Here is a 17740-nt window from a genome sequence, read left to right as displayed (position 1 = left end):
AGTCATACCTGGAGTTATCCCTGGGTCTCAGGAAAATGTGTCTGAAGAAAAGTATTTCTGTAACTGGAAAAATTCCAGCAAACATTAGGATTTACATTCGTTCCCAACCCTAATTTTCTTCAGCTATTGCTCCTGCCCATTAGACTGCTTTTGTTTAAAGTTTCTTGATTTCTTACGTTGCAACTCCTTTTCCCATGGCTTTGATACTACTTGTGGCTGATAGACCAATACCTCAGTGGTTTATCTGCGATATCAGATCACTTCTTGTTAATTGTGCTAAGAAACAGCTCATATTCAGGGCTTTGTTTTTGCACAATGTAACAGCTTTTTATTATGTACGTGCACGTGATTATCATAAAATACATATCCATGTCAGCTGTTTTGAAATATGATGAATGCATGTTTGTTCCCCTTGAACTTTGAAATCCAGGTTGTGCCCCAGATGTAATCAGTTAAAGTAGCTCAAAGGTAGAGATCAAGGACTTAACATGAAGACACACAGACAGTAGCCAAAATAACAGGCCTACTGTACCCTGACAATCGTTGCATCTGAAAGTCTTAATTTTCGAGGTGTTTTTATCCAGTTCTTTTTCTAAATGGCATTTGCAGATATTTAAGAATGTTGTAAGATGACAGGTGAGCTTAACTAAGAGAATTAGGACATACCTCTCTGTTGAGAGGCTGTTTGCAGCATTGCTTTGCAGCTTTTTTCGGTCTGCAGATTTTTTCCTTCAGAGAACTTAATTTTATAACTTCCTTATTTTAAGCAGATCTGAATGCCACAGAAATGTCTGTGAATGTAAAAGCCAGGTACAGTGGTTTATAGTCATGGAAACCTTAACCAGTAGCATGTCATCGACTGGAATAAAGGCTGATTAATACTTTGGATATATTCTTTTCTCAGTCCAGTGTAGGCTTTTCTTCATGTGCTTCTGGCAGTTACCTGTTCTTCTCAAGATTTCAGAACTATGAGGACTGTGCTAGCCTTTTCTACATTCAGGAGCAGTCAGTGCCTTAGTGATTTCTTCTTTACCATCAGCTCTACTGTAATGCTATTAACAATCGGAAGTGCAGATAAGATTACCCATTACAAAATAGGTAGTATTTTTTAAATTGATGTCCAAATATGTGGACATCTTTTGAAAAGCAAGAGACACTTTTTGTATCTATTGTAACCAGTGCAGCATGAGGCAGAGGGATAACTTGTTCAGGTGGGGAAGGAACTGAACAGGAGAATGAAAAAGTAGTAATTCTTCTTTTAATGAGTAAAAATGTGTTTTTAAAGACAAGTCTTAGAAAAAGTAGGCATGCAGTTTGTAGGTGAGTTGTTCTCTGCTATCTAATCATAAAGAAAGATAAAACTTGCTCAGAAATACATGTTATTCATGTCAGTCTTGATCCTATCCAATGCTGAGGCATGATTTATTTAATTTTTTTCAACTACAGTTTCATAACATTTCTTACATGGTAGAAATAATTGAACTTGTGTTACCTCTGTTTCATTTAGTGCAAGTCATCATTAGTCAGGTCTGTGCCTCAAACATTCCCTTTAGGTCAGATGCCTCTGACATCACATTACTGAACAGAGCTGAGTCCTGGTCTCCATGGTGTGTGTGACAAGATCAGACTAAAATGATTTTTAATATGCAGCTGCAGCTTCAAAGTTTGGGACCTGTAACAGTGTTTGTAGTAACTGTTCTTACAGTAAGTAAAAAATGTGTTAAGTGGGCAGGCATTAGCTGTATTTTTGGAAGGCTTTAGTTTTAAAGGAAAAATCAAGTTACTGTTCATTACCTCAGTACCAGAGAATTGATTTGGATTTCTGTGAAACTGAGCCATATTGGCTGCAAACAGGAATTTGTTCTTGGAAGGATAACAACAGCCAGCCTGTTGCTCTTGTTTACACTGTAAAAGGTACATAGGAAAAGAGGGAATCGCATCCAGCGTGCACTCTGTGTAATTAAAACATGAAAAGTACTGCTGGTTTGGCCTTCTTTCTAAACAAATGTTAGGGCAAATATTCAAAACTAAGGAGGGCCAAGCCGAGGTTGCAAAAATCTTTGCTGTCAAAAATCACTGTGTGAATGAAGATGACTGAGTTTTGGCAATTTCACTGCACCCTTTCTGACCAGAAGAATTCAGACTGGTGTGCCGTTACCTGTGTCTTGTCCTGGTTTTAGCTGGGACAGAGTTATCTCTTCTTTTTAGCAGCTAGAAGAGCTCTGTGTTTTGGTTTTACTCAGAGGCTCGCTCTGAGAAGAACATTGATAGCAAGCTGATGTTTGTGGTTGGCACAGAGGTCGCAAGGACTTTTCAGCTGCCGTGTTCTTGCCAGTGTGCAGGAGCACAACAGGATACAGGGGAGCATGGCTGGGACAAGGGGGCCACGGTTCCCTTGTGATTTGTGTGGAACTTAAGATTGAGGCCAAACTGGCCAATAAGTATTCCATATCATGCAGCGTCATGCCCAGTATAGAAGTGAGGGTCAGCGGAAAGAAGGGCTTTTGCCTTTCCGGGACTCTCACTTTCGGATTCTCAGAGTGCTTTCTCTCTCTCTCTCGCTCTCTATTTCGGGCTTCCTGTTCATCTGGGATTGCGGTATTGGGATTTATCTGTTTCGGGATTGCAGCTTTGGGACAAGACGGGCCTCGGTCAAGGGATGGTGAGCAATCACACCGTACATCACTTGTTCGTATATATTTATTCTTGTACATATCTGTATATATATATATTGATAGCAGTAGTAGTAAATTGTTCTTATCTCAACCCACAGGTCTCTTTTCTTTTTCTCCTTTAATTCTCTCCCTCATCCCTGGAGTGGGGGAGGGTGAGTGAGCGACTGTGTAGGGTTTGATTGCCGGAGCGGCCTAACCCACAACAGTCTGCATTCAGGACCTCAGTAACTTCAGTGATGCACGTTTCAGAGGTGCTTAAAATCTGTGTGAATTCGCAGCCTAATTCTCAGAGGCTGATAGTTTACTTTGCACATTTGTGGGGGTGGTTGTGTGCTCGAGACACATATTGGTGTCAATATCTTGAAATATGCCTTGTCCAGCTATCTCCTCCTGCCTCAATACTCACAATATATTCTGAAAATTGTATCAGGCATAGAATAAACACACAAATACACAATTGAATTGACAGAACGTTTAGTTTGATAGCCCTGAGAAAAGACGAAAAGAAAGCTGATGAGTCAGTAAGGAGGACACAAATCTTAGGAATTTAATGCATCCAGATAAGGGCATATAAGGATGGTGAAAAATACTTGCAAAAGCAGCTGAAGAAAGTTTGCTGCCAGACTGTCTTGATGTGTAAACCATCTCTCAGGCTGAATGGATCTGGGCTTCAGAGGGTAGATTTACCAAGGACCTTCTGTTTGTTGCCGTTGCCTTGTAGCCATTTTGAAATTCAGCTCGAGAGCATATGTCTTAAGAGCTAACTTGGTATGGGGGTATGTATGTATATTTTTGTGCATATTTTAAAGTATATATATGTAGAGAAAGGAAGAGATTCTAAAGAGGGAGCAAAAATAGAGCATCTGCAGGAAGAATTACATTTCCTCGTGCATCTCTCCTTTTTTTTTTTTGTACCAATTTAAAGTAGTCCTGAAAAAGAGAGGGTTTCTAAAGGCATTTGGAGAAATTTTGACTGACATTCATTTTTATAGTTGTATTTTTAAACTGACTTCCTTACTTAAGTACTTCTTTGTGAATGTAAGTAGAGAGAAGAGAATCTATTTTTCAGGCAAGTTGCCTTGACCAGGTCTTGGATGACCTTTCCACACCCACTGTGCAAAGCTCAGGATGTTCTGGCACATAACCAGAGATCTGGAAGGTTGTTAGGGAGTCTGCCTCTCCTGTTAAAAGCTACCAGGGAACCCCAGGCCATGGCTGAAATATTTGCATACCTTGTTCTTAAATAAAATTCCTTAGCTTCCCTACATGACTTGTTCCAGTGTTTAGCTGTCACTGTTGGTGGGTGTAGAAAGGAGCATTCTGCATTGGTTTTTGTCTTAGCTAGGCCTGTTCTTCAAGTCGTTGTCTACTCATCACCCTCCATGGACATGGAGAGTCACTGAATGCCAGCTGTTTTCTACTGGTTTATGTTTGATTCACCTCTCTAGCTTCATTCTCCTCATTTCCTGAACTAAATAAACCAGATATTTTTGTGTGTGTGTGACACAGGTTGTCACAAAAGCTATGCTTTTAAAACCGTCCGACAGTTTTCTTCTTTTAAAACTTTCCAATTTGCTGATTTTTTTTCTTGAAGTGCAGTAAAACTGGATTCAGTGTCCAACAGCCAGGAATAAAGGAAAACAGTGAAGTCTTGTGTCTTCTGCTAATATGTCCCAGAATTATATTTCTTTTCCTTTTGAAGTAATGGTGTTATTGTCCAAGTTTTAATCTCTCAGATTCTTGAGAGATGCTTAATGTTTTAGTGCTAATTTTCCATTTGTATTGCTGTCATGCTTTGAACATTTTTCCTGAGTTTCATCATTATTAGACCACCTCTAGACTAATTATGAAGATTATTGTAAATGACAGTTGTTACCTGCAAATGAGTTGCAACCTGTGCAAGTTCAGTGTCATCAGCCAATTTGAGAAACGTGGGTTTTTTTATTTCGCTATTCCAGTTGTTAAGGTTGAAATTCTGTGTCCCGAACTTAGTATACGTAGACCTCTGAAAGACTTCATTGGTCTATATTCTTCCAGTTTGACAGAAGAAAAAATAAATCATTGCTACTCTCTGAATAGCTTTTTCAGACCGTTATGCGGCCATATAATAGAAATTTCAGCAAGAGACTGTGTCCCTGATTTACTAGGGAACTTACTCCAGCTTCTGAAGGCTTACTCGGAAGCCATAAACTGAAGTGTATCAAAGCTACTTCTTTTTGCCTATCTGCATGCCCTTCAGCCTGACAGAGGGAGAAATGTGAGGTTTGGTATGATTCAATTTTCATTTCCTTATTATCCTACATTGTTTTGAAACGGGCTGTAATATTGTTTTCTTATATTCAGTACGGACGTTTAACTTACCGACCTGTAATTCGCTTGGTACTCATTCTGCTTTTAAAAATGGGTGTTTGCTTGGGGATTATTGTTTTCAGAGACAGCTGATAATGCTGAAGAAAACTCTCTCACTCGTTATTTTAATCCACTCCAGAGCACTTAGCCCATCCCCCTCTTTTCATGCAGGTTGTGGCTTTCTTGAGTAACCAGGAGGTTTTACCTTCACAGCCTGTGGAGTGCCAAGCATAAGCGGGCCTTTTTCTGCTAACTCTTTTTATCATGCAGGTACCAGGTTTCTAAGAATGTGAAATGAAAACTGTCTTTCTCAATGTCTTGCTTGGAATTTTCAAGGTAGGATGCGTATCTCCATTAGCAGCTGGCACAGGACTTCTTCAAGATGAAGCCAAATTTGAAATTTTCTGTTTTGAAGTTGGATGGATTTTTCTGTGTGTATGTGTGCCCTTATCCGAAAACTGACAAAACTTGGCTCCATGTCAGTGCTGGGATGGGTGGGGTGAGAGGCTGAAAGGTGAGGAGAAAGACAGATGCCACCTTGCCACTAGCCTTCCTGAGGGACATTGTTATCTTTTGATCCCCTCTTCTCACCTTCTTCATTTTCCTTCCATATCTTCCTTTACATTTTTTATCCCAAATTTCTTGACTTATTGAAGCATCTCTTTCTTGAAGAGACCTTACCCCGTCCTCTTAGCATTCTCTTGCCTCCTTGTAGATGGGCGAGTTTTCCTGACTTCTTCCCCAAAATAGAGTGGAGGAGACTTTGTTTGTTACTTGTGACTGAAAACATCCCCAGCCAAATGCTGAGGGAATTATTCTGCTTGATGACTGAGAAGATCCCCAGCTAACGGCTGAATATTTCTAGGGTGAGAGATGTTGTTCTCTGGCTCTTTGTGACATTAGACAAATGTCTGCTCTTCTTCTGCTGTGATTTAATGTGAAAATGCAGTTCCTTTTACAAGAACTTCAACATTTTCCCATTTTAAATTTACTTTCAGTAACAGAATATGAAATGTTTTAGGAATTTAGACAAAAATATTTCCAGTTATTGTCTTCTCCATCTATTCACTTAATTATTTTTTGGCTTTTGACAGCATATGTGTATTGTTTTATTTTAACTAACGTTAAAAATTACTGTTGAAAACACTTGCTGAAGAATGAATTTTCTCTAACCATGTTATAGAAACATAGTACCAAACAAGATCCAACAAAATTTGTTATCTCCGCATGATTCTTGTTTAACATTTTGGTGCTGGTAATTAAATTATTGTTATGTATTGGAAAGAAGTTTTTTTTCTCCGTCTATCATCTGTGAGTGTGGCAGTTTACCTGATTCAATTCCATATTTTGCATAAGTCATTCCCATGTAATGGGCTGTGCCCTAGTTAGTCCATGAAGTTTAAAAAAAACCTCAAAACTAGTACTGAATTAGTATTGGACTTTTAAAAGATAATGCATGACTTCACTGTAGAAATGGGGTGTGCTACACATTTCAAATACTACTAGCAATGCTGATTTCTTCACAACTGCATAAGAACAGCTAATCTTCAGCAGAAACCATCATTGCTGGGCATTTCCAGCAAGAAAGGCATCATAACATTACTAAGAAGTGTTAAATATTAGTACAGACTGGGAAGGAAAGAAAATCCTGTGCCATTCCAGAAAATGAGAGTGAGACATCCTGAAAGCGTGATCATAACTTGTAGGCTGGTATGAGGAATAGCAAACTGCTAAGGGGTTGCCATTCAGCTGTGAAATCCTGCCGCGGAAAACTGCTTCACAGGGATGATTTTTCTTCCCGCCAGCGTAACCTACACTCTGTGAGTGGCTGTTCATAACAAAAATTTACATGTCGCCTTCCGGGTATGTGTTCACAGAGATATGAAGAATAAACATGAAGTTATGCATTGTGTATTGAAAAGCTGTAACAAGGAATTAGTTAATAAATAATATAGGAAATTAATTATTAACTGCCTTGTCTTACGTGTTTCTGATCTTTATCCGTCTGATACTTCAGAGGAACCTAGTTTATCTTTCATCTCCACTTATCTAGTCATGCTTTCTCTTTCATGTTCGCTCTTGCTTTGCTTTATCGTCATTGCTCATCAGTTTCTCCTGGTGTACGGTGTTTACATCCACTGACACGCAATCCTGAGCCCTATTTTAGCTAATGCACAAACACAGCATAGTTTCAACTTCATATGTAGCTAACTATTTCATCAGTGATGTGAGTTCGAAGGGGACAGCGTAGTAAGAAAGATGCCAGATGCTAACTTCAAAGACGTGATGTCGTTTTCTTCACTAACAGCAGTGATTCCAGATAAATTCCTAAATACCAATGATTTCAGGAGAGCTCATGAATTTTCCTGTACTGTTTTGCAGGGGATTTCCCAAGAAAACAGGCAGAACTGCTAGGATAGCATCAGATGAAGAGATTCAAGGGTCAAAAGATGCTGTAATTCAGGACTTGGAAAGAAAACTTCGCTTCAAGGAAGACCTTTTGAACAACGGGCAACCGGTAAAAAAACATACAATACCTTGGGGGACGGGAGTGGGCATCACGGGTAGTGTCTTAGATATGCTGCAAATAAAATAATTGCTGCAGATTAATTTCATATTTTGTGTATTTCTTATTTTTAATTGCATTTCCAAAGCTGCATTTCCATAAGGAATAATAGTGTACATTTTGGCTTATCGTTCCTTCTCCTATTGAACAACTTTACTTGGACTTTACAAAACAATGAAAGACTCAAAAATGATGAATTCACATAAGAAGCCTGCACAGTCTGTACTTCAAGGGCTTTTTCAGCCTCAGAGGCCATTTGCTTTTGACTGTTCATCACTGGGTGGCTGGCCAATTAGCATATGCATCGTTCTTCATCAGTCCAGGCTCATTCTACCTTTTGCCCAGTTGCTGGACAACAGGGGGAAAGAGTAGGTGGTAAGTGGACATCAGAGTGGAACAAGGTAGTTCATCATGAGAAACAAACCATTAGGAATCAGGCATCTTTAGATCCTGCAGTTGTGGGACTTTTTTGACCAATAGAATAAAAAATAACCTATAGTACTGACTTACAGACTTTATCAGCAGTTAATGACCCACTTGAGGAGTCAAGAAATGAGGTAAAATGGGTGTAGCAAACATCTGAAATGACAGCTGCAAAGTTCTCTGTTAAGTTTTGTGCATTTTAAGATAGGCGTAAAAGATAAAATACCAAATTCTTCCTGCTCAGAGTTCATGAGAAGCAACAATCCTAAGACTTGATTACAGTTATTAAGTCATTGATTTAAATGTCTTTGGAGCAAACATCTCTTTTAAGAGGAACACAACTTTTAAAATGTAGACCGTCACCCCTGTTTTGTCAATGAAGTGTTTCCAAAAGCATCTTGAATGCCTTGGGATACCTTCGTGTCACTGAAAGATAGGGTGCCTTAGGTTTCTCAGGACCACGCTCAGAAGTTTGCTACCATGTCTGAGATGTGGACTATGGGGTTGTAGTTCAAGACAGCCTGTTGAGGTAGACTCTCTAGTCCACAGCTGCCAGATTCTGGTTCTTAATAAGGTCAATGGAGTGAAGCAGGGAAAATGTTCGGAGCGATTATTGCTTCTGTACTTACCGTTCTCCATTGACTGCGTAGGGTTTGGCAGTTTTCTGTAGCAGTTAAGCAGAATCACTCTCATGGTGCATAAGTTCCTGTTTTTTTCAAAGGAGGTGGGCTGAGCACCACTGTCAATGCCTATTTTGGAAAGTGAGAGAGATGTTTGGTCTGGACAAATGAATGGAATGTCCTGAGAAAGCCCACATGGCCCAAGGAGGGGGGAAAAAAAAAAAACAACAAACTGTGATCAGATGATGTGGGAGCTTGAACCAAGGAAACTGGTTTTGTGCTTGCCTTGAGGCTTTTGCCTTGCAGATTCCTGTCTTGGGTGATTCTGTTTGTGTCATCATGGCTGTGGGCACTTGAAGTAATTACTGAAGAAACTAAAGTGAAGAAAAGTTCATGAATTTCGTAGACATTTGTAACCAAGCCAACATTGGTACCTAGTTTTCATAACTTTCAGCCTGCTGGTTTATCTACAATATGACATCTTTTAAAAATTAATTTAAATGAGCTTTTTTTAAAAATGGAAGCATTGAGTACATGTAAGGTTTTACAATTTCCATTCTTTTTTCATTTTTCTGTCTAAATGTGGCATTTCATCATGTAATGAGTTTGCCTTTCACTCACTGGCATTTTGATTCAATGTTGATTTTTAAGAAAGTTTTTAAGTGCCCGAAAAGTTTTATTGAATGTAGAAGGAAAGATAATAGTGAAATAATTGAATTGGACACTTAAGGTTTTCTTTTAACTTGCTTTACCTTCTGAGTGTAAATTGCCTTTTATAAGCTGTCTCCTTAATTTACAAAAAAGTAAGAAGAAATAGAAATGAAAAAGCCTTATAGAATATATTTTTCCATAAAGCTGTCATATTTTTGACAAAATAATCAAGTAGAATAGTATCTCCTTTAGCTTTGGCAGAGTTTTCTGTCATGCGGTTCTAATGTAAAAATTGAGCAGAACAACTAGGAGTAAGATTTGGGATGATTTGACATGCACTTTTTTGATGGCCATGCTGGTTTAAGCAGTTCCTATTCCTCATTCCTGCCCAAGCTTCTGGCAAGAGGATGGAAACAAATGGCAGAGTCAGGGCAAGGGTTGCTTAAGCCAGAAGAACCACTTGTAATGCAAAAAAAATGCATTACAAACTGCAGTAGAAAATTTCTGTTAGAAACGTATTGCTGCTTCCTTTTATTAACATGACCTAAAACATTGCTTACTGTCTAACTGCTTTGTAGTTCCTAATGAGAAAAAAGAACTTTTCTCTCTTCTTTTCCCTCTCCCTCACCCCCTTTTTATTTTTTGTTCAGAGACTAACGTACGAGGAAAAAATGGCTCGTCGATTGCTGGGAGCAGACAGTGCTGCAACTGTCTTCAATATACAGGAACCAGAAGAGGAGCCTGCTATACAGGTGACACATAACTCTACAACTTCATAGGAAAATAAAAAATTCCTTTCAATTTTTCTTTTTACAAGCTGTGATTGTCTTAAAAAAAAATATAGAGTCCTACATAAGATAGTAAATATACACAAGATAGGACACTTTTGATTGCAGAAGTCATATGTTATATATCAGTGAGGTAAACTGGAGGATCACATGCCTGTTGCTCACTTTTTCCATAGTTGAGAGTTCTCAAATGTCTGTTCTCTGCTTTAAACTCCTCCGTTTATCCTATTCTGTCCTGACCTTTAAGTCTCTCAAGGCAAAAATACCCCTACTATCTTGAAACCATATTCTCTTTATTTGTGTAATCTGCACTTTTTGGACGCAGACCAAAAACACCACAGAAAGTCGGCCTGAAAGGCCAGGTACACGTTCCCCATTGCTCAGATGCCAGAGTTGCTGTTCGGAAATGCGTAGCGTTCCTTTGCTTATGTTACCACATAAAGTACGTTCTCCGTATAAAAACTCTGAGAAACTGTTGTGGCTGCCTCTTGGTCTTCTTTCTGCCTCTTGATCTTTTTTTCTACCCTTGCAGGGAGCTCGCTCTGTTGGTGCTTCTGTAGTGAGTCCTGTGGATATTCAAAAGGTTAACGTTTTCACCTTCTTCTGTCTTGCTTTTTTGTCCATTTGTGTGGTGGGTTTTTTTCTCTATTGCCTTTGCCCTTTCCCTCTACTGTTCTTGGTTAATAACAAGAGGTCAGCTAGCATTAATAACTGGGGAGATTTGGGCTGCACTCCCTTCAGAGTGTTAAACTTGTTCCATAAGCCTAAATGTCTGCGTGCAGGCAGCTTAACCACAGCAACGGCATGCTCCGGTATCTTTCTGCCGTAACGTTAACATACACTGGTACTAACTGCCTTGCATCCAAACCAGCTGCTCTGAACATTTACCACGTCTACTTCATGGTTTACTTTTGTGGTAAACTTTCTGGGAACAAAGAAATTTAAAAAAAAAAATAATCTGCCGTTAACAACGGTATTTCTCTCTTCCATTTTTTACCATTATTAAGCATTTTGATTATTTCTGCCACAGTCAGTAGAAAGGCTACGTGTCATGCCTGTACCAGAGGCAATGAAAGAGGACAGGTATGTGAAAGGCGGCTTTGTATGAGACGTGAATTCTATCTTAAATAAAATGAGGGTCAGAGTCAATAGCCAAAGGTCATTTGAAAGAGTGCCTGAATTTCCGCTGGCTGAGAAGAGTGTTGGCTGATCAAGATTCTTTTTTTTCTGCTTCTGAGCTTTCTTACCTTCTGACATGATCTTTGTTGTCAGTAAGATTCAAAGCAGGGCTTTCGTACTGCAAAGAAGATAGAGTGAACTAAGTAACTGTGTATGTCATGGTAACACCCCCTAGTATCTGAACAGCACATTTGAATAAGCAGTAGTATTTTACACTGGGTGAAACTTCCCACTCTTCTTTCTATACCTTGAATACCCTTATGATAAATGTTGTTGTGGAAGAAGTGAAACTTTTGGCCAGACAAAGGGGACCACGGCAACAGGAGTAAAGGGAGGCAGTTATCATGGACTGCCAGTGTTGCTGTTTTCTTTTTTTTTTTTGTCAGTTTTACAGGCAACTGTAAACACAATCATTTTAGCCTTCTGGTGCAGCCTCCAGTACAGTTCTATGCAAATAGCAGATGGGAGCCATATGGTCTTCTGGCCATCTGGAAGCAAAACCCACCCTAAATCTGTCTGTACCCTCAAGGAAATATTAGTGTGTTTCTTTTGTCTTTATGAACTACTTCAGAATACTTTTATTCTTATAGGCTTTTTTAAAAAATGGAAAGAAAGCAACCAATGACTTTCCTTCCCCTTATAAATTAGACCTTAAGATAACATGAAATACAATTTTTGTCTCATACCAGATGTCTTCATTGTTTCATAGGAAAGTTATTAGAGACAGGGATTATAGTGTTTTTCTTCAACAAGATACAGTTTCCTTTTGTATGTAAAACCTTAATGGACTGTCAAAGATCAGTAGAATAAAAAAAAACCAAAACAACAAAAAAACCCACATTAGGAACACATCTTGCTGAGCAATGTGTTGAAGCTGGACACTAATATGTACCTTTCTTGTTTGACAGGAGTATAAAGTCTCCAGCTTTGAGCAAAGATTGATCAGTGAAATTGAATACAGGCTGGAGAGATCTCCTGTGGAAGAATCAGATGATGAGGTGCAACATGGAGATGAACCTATTGATAACAGTATGTCACCATATTTTGAGATAAAGCTGAAGCATTACAAAATCTTTGAGGGAATGCCAGTCACATTTACATGCAAAGTGACAGGAAATCCAAAGCCAAAGGTAAGAAAAGAGGGTAAATGTTTCTAGAAATGCTCTTCAGAGTTCTGTATGGGACCCTATGGGGCTGTATCTTACAGAAACAGCAGATTTTCTCTCTTGACAAGAAAGACTCCTAGCTGGTATAAACTGTCAAATCTCTTTTGGCATCAGTGGAGTTCTTTAAATTTATACTAGGCAAAAATCCCTACTATGAGGCTTCGGCTCTTAGTTACTCCCTCCTGAGACATCATCTCAATTATTTTACCCAGAAGTCACTTCCGTCACTTTCAGCATTACCTTCAGGGTACATCTGCACCACAGAATGCACTGCAATGCTGGAAAACCCCATGTGAGCTGGCACAGTAGTCCCAAAAGCAACCCCATCAGGTTAACATCGGCAATTAGCTCAGGCACAGCAACATCCTTACGCAAAAGCATGCTGCTTCTGGTTCAGCAGCCAGTGTGGGATCTCTGCATTTTTCAGCGTTGCAGAGTTGTTTATATCTACACACCCTAACAAGACTAAATTCCATTGAAAGTTAGAGGAAGGCATAATAAAATACCATAAGCTCCGATATATCCCAACAGCAAGATGAGACATGATGGTAAGGTTTTAATGATGAGCTTCTGAGGGAGGGTTGGGCTTGGGAAGCATTTCCTTTTAGCAAATGTAAAAGTACCAGTTGCGTGATGTCAGGAGCCTGGAAGAATGCCTTCCTTTGGTAGGTTGTATTTAACCATTTCAAAAATTGCTTGGCAATCAACTGACTCATTATGCAGCAGGCAAACAGCAGTAGCTTCTTCAACTTCCTTGCCAAAGCCAGTATCTTCCTCGTGAGGTCCCTGCAGCTCTTACAGTGACCTCTTGTGGATAGGGGCTCTTTTCTTCTTAGACAGATCAAAGATGCCTTATCTCTTATCTAAGATCTTCACAGCAGCAGCAGCAGCAGCCACATCCAAATCTTTCATCTAGTGTAAGTTTTACAGGTATTTAGGATTTTGAACAGAGGTAAATGCAAATGGCTTTCCGTGTCCGGTTATACAGGTGTTTGATACTGCACAAACTGTAAAAAGAAAAATAGACTTTGTCAGGTAGCAGAGAAAGGACAACAGAGAACTAGGGCTACGTCTGCATTAACAAGTAGTGCAGACTAGAAGAAATGAAGCTGTAGAATGAGATATCCATCTCTGCATGCATTTCAGGAGGTTTTACTTCAGGCTAGCTCTAATCTCATCCCACAGACTGAAGCAGATGCAGCACATTAGATGTGTTCCTGGAGCACGTTTTCTGGCTTAGTTTCATCTGAAAGGAATCCAATTCTGTGCTCCAAGACCACAACACCATGTGAACCTCTGCAAAGTAAGTGGGGCTGATCAGTACAGTCATATCAAAAAAGCACTCCTGCTTCAAACTGAAGACACACACTGAGAAGATTAGCCCAGTCTGACTAAAACCAAACATCTGATGTCCAGCATTACTTTTGAGATGTCTGTACAGGAGAGTCCGTTGTGCTGAAAAAGAGTGGAAGACAAATGCATTCGGTGTTAGAGGTGCAGTGTGTTGGAGAGGTATTCTTTTTGCCTGAGGCTTATGACTAAGTTGCTGGATGACCTATTATGAGTCAGCCTTAGTCAACTTAGCCATTCCCTAATTTTCACAGTTTTCAATTAAGGTGTAGTTTCACAGTCATCTTAATCTGATTTAGGACAGATGAAAGAGGATGTCTCCTTTCCTTCACTCTCCTTGTTTTGGAGTTATGGATTGCACAGCCAAGAAACCACGTTGTTAGTACTTCTCCTGAAGCACGGCATTATAAAGGAGCATCTGAAGTGAATGCACTCTGATTCGGATACAGCGTTGAGTTCTTCTGCAGCGCCAGAGCATGCACATTAAGACGTGATTTGTTCTTGCACCTGGGACTATGACCCTTTATTCCATTCGCTTGCAGATGCTTTGTGCAATTCGTTAAGTTGCTTGGGATGGAACCAATTTCAGTCCTGTTGGATGGCTACTTGTTAGCTGGGCTTCGCAAATGTCAAAGGCTGCCTCTTCCCCTCATCTGCTGGAGCATGCCAAGAGAGCAATTTCGAAATGCTCGACGGCTGGGGGCTGCCATTCTGCTGTCATTTGTTGAAGCTGGAAGTGTTGCCCCTGAATAAATTCTTTACTTTGGCAAATGAAAAGCTGGAAATAATTTACTAACGTGAAGCTCCTCCCTTCTAAGTATTCTGTCAGCTCTGCCAAGGAACGGCTTTGGGAAGGACTGTAGTGTTTCTAAAATCTGGCATTCATTACAAGGGATTTTTCCAAGCGGGGTTATTGGCTTGATTATTTTTTCCCCTGAACATGCCATGTAAATTGAATACTGATGTGCAAATTCTGTCTTGATAAATATGACTTTTTAAATCTGAGTCTAGTTTTGTTATAACCTTCAGTGTAACGTAAAACTATTTTCTCATTAAAATGAGAACCTCTGGTGATACAGGAGGGATTGTGGAATACTTCTTTTTAAGCGATATTTCTCTTCAGAATTAGGACACCACCACATGAAAGGTTAATTGAGACTTGAATGTTGCATAAAGCTTGTATGGCTCGCCCTTCACATGGCCAGATATAATTCTTAGTGATTAAAAATGCCTGTGCTGCCCAAGATCAAAACCCCTTTTGTACTGTGCACTCCATTGTATTTCTACTCATTACACATTGGTTTCTGAAAATCTGGTGCAAATAAAAGCAATCCAGATGCAGTGTTCAGTGCTTACGTAGTTTAATGGTACATTTATTAAAAGGTATCCTAGAAAGAAAATACTGCAAGGGCCATTGTCTGCAGCAGTGGTAGTGGTTTACTTACTAACTCCATGTCAGATAAAGGTAATATTAAGAATTTACTACGCACAAGTAAAACCCAGTGATGCCAATGCTTTTAAACTTAGTTGAAATAAGTATTTGACAACATATGCATGGTGTTTGGATAGCTCGTTCAGTTAATATTTGCATGTACTTCCATGTAATAATTCCTGGCATGTCTCCTGATATTTCTGGTAAGTGCATTGTTATTAAATAATTACTACTTAATGCAGCAGATTTCCAAGCAACGTTATGACACATGTAAAGCATGCAAGTTAAAACTCATTTTTTGCAGCTACGTTGTTAGCAGCCTCCATTAGCATGTGTATATAAGTGATCAAATATCTTTTGCATCTCCAGTAAGTGCTCTGTCAGCAGATGAGAAGACATGACTAAATCTTTTGTTAGCACCACAGAGTCTCTGCAAGGCTGCTGACAGACAAAATGGGAAACAAGTATAACCAGCCATTGAGGAAATGAAATCATTTCTAGTTACACATAATGCTTGTTAATATAAAAACCATTCATGGTAATTAATTTTTAAGGAAAATTTCTACTCATTCCTTCCAAAACATTCTCCATTGTCTTTTTGTGAATTTTCAAAGTATATCCCTAACTTTTCCCTCCCAAGTGAATGAATTTAGAGCTTTGAAATGTTGGCACGTATTAAGCACCTGGCATATTAAACTCCGTAAGGAATTGTACTTTCCTTTGTCACTTCATTTTTACTGGAAATCCGGCACCCTTTCCTCACTGTAAGACTTAAATTCCCACTTCGAGAATTAGACTGAGGAAAATGTGTGTGTTTTCCTCATGCTAAATAGTCCCAGCAGTCATGTGACCAGGACAAACACATTTCTTCTACTTTGTACGAGTTAACCTCGTGAAAATTGTGGGGGCATCTGCACGAGTGACTTAAGAAATGCTGAATGCCACTGGCCTTATGCAGTAATACACACTTCAGAAATGACAAGCAAATAATGTTCTACTAAAATACTGGTTTGGGGAGCTGACTACAGCCTTCCTAGTATAAATTTTTTCATGTATTCCTCTGTGTGTTTTCATGCATACACCATGTTTTCCTCTTGATTCCAGCAGATTTCAGTTTAAGGTTTTATATTATTTTTAAAATAGAGAAAAAAAAAAAAAAACAAAGCTAGGTCAAAATATTTGATTTTTTTTCGCCTCAAGTTTGAGGCATTAAAAACACATACATGTTTTTTGTGTAATTTATGGATTACTGTAAGATATTATTCTGCATACATCATTTTTTTGGCTGACTGAAAGTAGAACTTGGGTCAGCCAGAGAATAAAATTATGTATCAAAAGTAATGGAAAAGACCTCTGTTTGATTGGTAATGTAACTGTTCTGTACAGCTTGGAACTGCACGGGTGATGGCGCACAATTAGCGAAGGCTGTCTATGTGCTGGCTCGCTTTGAAGTATTTCCTCTTCCTTCGTGAAGCTGTCCGTTTCTGCAGATGTCTGTCACGTCGGGGTGACACTGTTGGTTTCAGTCAGGCCGTTATACGGAGCTGGCCTGTTCGATTACCAAACAGCTCGTTGCCAGCACGAGCGGCTGAATCCCCTTCTGGCTTTTTGGTCCAGTCCAGTCAGTGTATTGGATATGAGACAAAACTGGTGTTTCAACAGTGAGATCATTACTTCTATTTTATTCATCATTGAATTAAGGATTCCTATGATTGCCTTATATTTTTATTTTCTGAAAAGAGAGCAATAGCATTCTTAAGTTTTTTCTGCAACTTCTTCAGATTTAAGTGAAGTAAAAACTTAAAATTACTAATCTTCTCTAAAATAGAACTTTTCTTTGTAAGGAAATTTATTGTCAGTTCTGGAAATGTTCAGCTGCTGTTCTGTCCTTGGGATGGGTACAGCCCTTAAGTACCTGTAAATTTCTTCAGTAGATGTTTATGCTCCCGTCTTTCTCTTTGAAGGACTGCTAATCTGTGAGTTGTCTTTTAGTGAAAGTGGTTCATCGAGTGTGGTTCGGCACTTTTACTAGTTGATCAAACCGGTTTTCTTTTAGCGCTTACCAGAGAGGTTTTCAGCAGCTGAGATGCGTTAGTGCTATCGATTGAGAAATGATGACAATAAACACCCACCTCTTCTCCACCCGTGCCTTGTTTTTCCCTGCAGATTTATTGGTTTAAAGATGGGAAGCAAATTTCTAAACGAAATGATCACTACCGAATTCAAAGAGAACCTGATGGAACTTGCTCACTGCATACTGCCGCCTCCACCCTGGATGATGATGGGAATTACACTATTATGGCTGCTAACCCACAGGTAAATGAAGGTTTGGCTCCAGAGCAAACATGCTTCTGGACATAAATCTTCAGAAAAATATCATCTCATCTTACGTATGCATGATTTAATTAAATGATGAAGTCACCATAAAGTATGTAAGTTAGATTTCTGTTTTCATCTTGCATCAATAGGGTGGGACCTTTCTATCTCCAAGAGATTAGCAACTCAACAGCAGTTTTTTTCCTATGGTTTGAGGTTTCAGAG

The 17740-nt window shown here is 39.2% G+C and overlaps 1 protein-coding gene across 3 annotated transcripts in view; it reads left to right on the top strand.

Annotated features, from left to right (window-relative positions):
• PALLD (palladin, cytoskeletal associated protein) overlaps positions 1-17740 on the top strand; it is a 193984-nt gene that overhangs the window by 162807 nt on the left and 13437 nt on the right. For 2 of the 3 annotated variants that reach the window (XM_086611305.1, XM_086611303.1), the window contains 4 exons: positions 7407-7542; positions 9935-10036; positions 12160-12381; positions 17366-17515. In XM_086611305.1, coding sequence (XP_086467431.1) covers positions 7407-7542; positions 9935-10036; positions 12160-12381; positions 17366-17515 — 610 coding nt within the window. Of the gene's footprint in view, positions 1-7406; positions 7543-9934; positions 10037-10604; positions 10656-12159; positions 12382-17365; positions 17516-17740 lie in introns of all 3 variants that reach the window. The other variant, XM_086611304.1, reaches the window with a different exon arrangement.

The sequence above is a fragment of the Tauraco erythrolophus genome, chromosome 5, assembly GCF_009769465.1.
Source record: "Tauraco erythrolophus isolate bTauEry1 chromosome 5, bTauEry1.pri, whole genome shotgun sequence".
NCBI lineage: Eukaryota > Metazoa > Chordata > Aves > Musophagiformes > Musophagidae > Tauraco > Tauraco erythrolophus.
Note: the sequence above shows the minus strand (reverse complement) of the source record. Positions and strands in the feature narration are given on the sequence as shown.